Source organism: Diospyros lotus, chromosome 14, assembly GCF_014633365.1.
Source record: "Diospyros lotus cultivar Yz01 chromosome 14, ASM1463336v1, whole genome shotgun sequence".
Taxonomy (NCBI): domain Eukaryota; kingdom Viridiplantae; phylum Streptophyta; class Magnoliopsida; order Ericales; family Ebenaceae; genus Diospyros; species Diospyros lotus.
Genome location: NC_068351.1, coordinates 21,524,039 through 21,528,658, shown reverse-complemented (window position 1 = coordinate 21,528,658; position 4,620 = coordinate 21,524,039). Strand labels below are relative to the sequence as shown.

Here is a 4,620-nt window from a genome sequence, read left to right as displayed (position 1 = left end):
ACCTTGAGTACAAACTTAAGGATAACATTTTGTCCTCCCCACCTTATCATTATCTTGAATATTTGAGAAGAAAAGCCAAATAAATTTTTAGAAAAAACTCTAAATCTCTGAACGAGTGTAGTTGAGAGTACGTTCTCGGACATTTCGGGTCTTGATGGTGCAAGCTACACGTGTCATAAAAAACGTAACCATTTGAAAGGTATCTTATCTTTCACCTATTTACAATTCACTAGATCTCCAAATATACTGATGTGAAACATTCAAGTCTACCGACAAAGGAAAGCCAGCTTCGGGCTTGTCCCATAACGAAAGAAAATTTGTAAGAGGCACATTTCCCGTTCTTCACGTGGACCCCGAGAAAAGATGGCAACTCAGCAGAAAGGACAAGCAAAAGGAATAAGTCATGGGTCTCACTTGTCGGCTGCTAGTCTCTTACCATGTAATATACAAATCCATGTATGAAATTAAAGTGAATTTCTAAATGGAAGATTAATGGAACTCTCAACTCTTTTTAGTCACTTTTGTTCCTTTGCCTTCAAATCAAAGAGGGTCCCATCTCAAGTGCCAAGAAAATGTGACACTTTCCTACTACCCAAAGAAGAAAAAAGAGAACAAGTATAGAATTTACAACATATACTTATACTTGGTATTTCAGCAATGTCATTTCATTGCTAAATGTAGCAGTAGTACTCTTTGGAAAGCTGATCACCTTCTGGCTGACACTTAATTAACATATATCAGAACTCGAAACTTCTCAAGTATTACAAGAATTGAAGGACTCTGATCACATGAAGGTAATCTAACTATCATTGTATCTACATATACTTCACTTTGAAGAAAATTAAGGGCCCCATATTAATTTAAATGCAAGTCTATTTTTCCCGACAATATAAAATCTAAGCACTTATGATAGATATTCTTATAGAATTTAATTTCCACAAAACAAAAATGTTAACAAAATGATGTGTTGGTAAGATTTTTGGGGAAAAGAAAAACAAACAAAAACTGCTCTATTAGAAGACGGAAGACAGCAAAAGAAAAATCCTCACCATTAATGTCGTTCATGGCCTGCTCTTCCATGAAAGTAGCCTGTTTTCCACGTGGATTTATTTGACAAGACAAAATATAATGCAGTCAAAGACAGTGAAAGATGTCCCTCTCTAAACTATTTAAGAACCGAGTCATACATTCTCACTACCATATGGGCTGCACCTCACCAGTGTTTGCACTGAATGCTACTATACATCCATAATCACAAAATGCAGTGGAGTAAATATGGTTAATTGTATATTCAGGCTTCGACTGTGCAATCTATAGTGACCAAGTGCCCTATCCAAGCAGTCGTGTGAGATTCAAGGAACTTGGGGTCTTTATGCCATTTTTAAGGCACATTTCTCTTTCTTTCTTTCTTTGACAGCTTCTAGCTGTCTTCTGATGCAACAAGTCAGAGAGTTAATGGCCATTTAGATATCCAGGTGGTAAGTCTCGATCCAGCTATTAAATGCAATAAATAAATTTTGGGTTTTGTGTGCTTTCAGCACTATAAAATGGGTATATCCGTTCTCTCCTGGGAGAGCTGTTTTGGCCAGGGAAATATAGAAACAAACTCTCCTCCCTCTTCAGTACTGATCTTGCCTATCTAGCTAGTGTTATGGAGTCTCCACATATATTTGTAGATGCAGAAGAATGTCAAAGCAGTGAATCTGGGTGGACTATGTATATATGCTCCCCCAGTCACCACAGTGATGATGACGATAGTGATGATGATGATGATGGTGAAGACGATTACTATGAGAAGAACCATGGTGGAAAACCCGATCAAGATGACAGTGATGATTCTATGGCGTCTGATGCTTCTTCTGGTCCAAGCCATCAAGAACAATCATGGCGAAATGGAAAGGCTGGAGGTTACAAGAATGATGGCAAGAAAGCTAAGAATCCAGTACTGGTGGATAAGAATGGGTTTGGAAGAAGCAAGCAAAAGAAGGATCAGTCTGCGTTTGCTGCAAGAGGAGCCAGTGTTAACTCCATTCAGAGCAATGATGAAAAGGAAAGGAAAACCAGTAAGTGGTTTGGCAAACGAAAGTAATAATTAATTTCTCTACCCTTTTCTTGCCAAGAGCTGAAACATATATATATATATATATATATGTATGTGAGCATCAACCATACTTTTGACTGTTGAATGTTTTCAGTTTCTGCTCTGGAAATGTCATAGTTACTCAAGATTTATCGTGAAATGATCTTTTTGACAAGTAATATTATACTACTCAAGACCAAATTAGTTAGTGAGCGATCGAGCAACTGAGGCGTAAAGCAACTTCCAAGAGCTTGATTATGAGTGACCAATCACTTGATGGTCGAAGTTGGACTTTGTTTTTAACTATTTTTATTGGGGGCTATCAGATTCAAACCTAAAGGATAAATTCTTTTCAAAAAAGCAAATTACTATATGAAATTCCCCATCTTGTGAGAGACTAATCATTTTTGTGGCCACCTTTACTTACCTTTAATTTGCAAGTGATTTATTTCCAAAATTGAAACTTTTAACTTGTCGTCAATCATAAATGAAGAACATTATTTCTGCTGCAAAAGTCACCCACTAAAATAATGTGATTTGAGTATATTCGTTAATTGGCAAGTGCAAAACTCATCACAGCAGTTTGTAGCTAAAATTTGCTGTCCAGACACGTGGAAGTTCCAAAAGAGTCATACACACACACACACACATATATATGTATGTTAATTATAAAGAGATGGAAGATGGGGCTTCCACGTGAGGAAATCAATAATCAAGAAATGGAGAGATAGGTTGATGGGGGTGGGGAGTTCATCGAGTAATTAAAGTTAATATATATATTATTGAGAGAAAAGCGTAGTGAAACTATGCTCTGGATGGATTAAAAGCAGACAAAAGTGCCAATCTTGCGTGACAAAGATACTCTGGAATGTGCATAACATTGGCCTCCTTTGAAGCCATATTACTAGACAACATGGCACAGCCTGTCGGCATACACACACAAAAACAAAAACAAAACAAAACAAAAAAAGAAGCAAAAAATATGTGGTTATGCCTGTTACTCAACTTAATTTTATTACAAAGTAATTTTCTTCCATTTTTTAAAAATATTATGATAATATGAAGTCATATTTCTTAGACTATTATAATAAAGATGAGTTTCTTGCTATATTCAATAACTACTGAATCGGAAGAGTCTTCAATCGTGTTGTTTGGTCTAAAAGTTAAAATAGTGCAGCAATGCTCAATTCTATTTAACATTAATTCTCGAGAAATTATGTCAATTCAAATTTGTATATAGAAAACTGATGTAAAATGATACCATGATGATATTTCATTACTAAAAGAATTAGTAACTTTCCAAAAAATGAAAAAAAAAAAAAAGTGTTGTCACTCGAAAACAACAATAAAATTTGTAGTTGGGAAATTCGTCATCTGGCCATCGGGATTCTACAAAACAAAACCCGATCAAAGATTATAAGCTGTTCCCTACGCAAACATTATGATATTTAAATCAGATCATTAAGATTACAGAGTACTATTGTAGAGTTTTTAAATCAATATTAGAGACATACTATACCTTTTTGGAATAGGGGTTTACGTTTTTATAAGGGAGTTCAAGGGTTTGTGATAAGCATCTCTATTATTTCAAGATCAAATAGTATTTGAACTCTTATGGAAAAGTCTTATCCTTTGCAAGATTCCCAAAGGGATTTTTCAGAGTTATTTGTTCGCATTTCTTCATTGGGAATACCCCATGGGAGAGGTCTTTGGAAGATCTTTGGGTCTCCCAATTCTTCCTTCCTCATCCCTCTACGAGACTACTCTGGGAGAATATTTGAGAGGCCATTCAATTTCAAAGGTCTCCCAAGCCCTCATACAACAGTCTTTTTTGGCCCTTTAGATCTTCATTTCCTTAGGCTTGGCTTTTGTTCCAAGATTGTGACCCATGACATATCAATTGCTACACCTTCCTCCTAGAGAGGAAATGACACCTCTCTAGGAAAGACTCCCAAAGGATAATCCTAACATACTCTTCCCCCAGTATCTTACTGGGGGAAGAGTATGTTAGGATTATCCTTTGGGAGTCTTTCCTAGAGATGTGTCCTTTCCTTTAGTGGTTATGTTTTGGAGTTCATTGTAGTCTTGGTCTTCACATGATCTTTTTTGTTTTCATCCTACGGTTGTGGTCTTCCCTTGCCTTTTTGCCTTGCATTATAATTGTAGCAACTTCTGCCTCTTCATCACTCGAGGCTTACTTTATAAAAGGATGCCTCAATCATTTTTTTTTCCTTTTTCACTCTTTACCTGTGCGATTCTTTTCTAACCATTCTACTTACTAACATGTCTCCCAAAGACCTCTTTGCTTATATCCTACAGGCTATCTTGTGTGTCACTTGCAGGCTTTCTTGGTAATCTTTCAAGCCTTCAGTGGACTTTCCTATTTTTTTTTCACGTGTCTCCTAGTGATCTTCTTGATGACTTTTTTAGTCTTTCGCAAACTCTCTTGCTTTCAAGTCTCCCGAAGATTCTTCTGCTCAAAAAGTTATATGGCCAAGACAAAACAAACCATTAGGGTTGTCTCTCCTCAAGGATCAATT

The 4,620-nt window shown here is 36.3% G+C and overlaps 1 protein-coding gene across 1 annotated transcript; it reads left to right on the top strand.

Annotated features, from left to right (window-relative positions):
* Window positions 1-1,250: 1,250 nt before the first annotated feature.
* Window positions 1,251-2,610, top strand: LOC127790671 (protein SOB FIVE-LIKE 4-like). The gene has a single exon (XM_052320261.1). The coding sequence runs from the start codon at window positions 1,652-1,654 to the stop codon at window positions 2,087-2,089; it is 438 nt and encodes a 145-aa protein (XP_052176221.1). The 5' UTR covers window positions 1,251-1,651; the 3' UTR covers window positions 2,090-2,610.
* Window positions 2,611-4,620: the final 2,010 nt, after the last annotated feature.

What these genes read in the sequence shown, in the direction of transcription:
- LOC127790671 (XM_052320261.1), top strand. Translation starts at nt 1,652, where the DNA reads ATGGAGTCTCCACATATATTTGTAGATGCAGAAGAATGTCAAAGCAGT.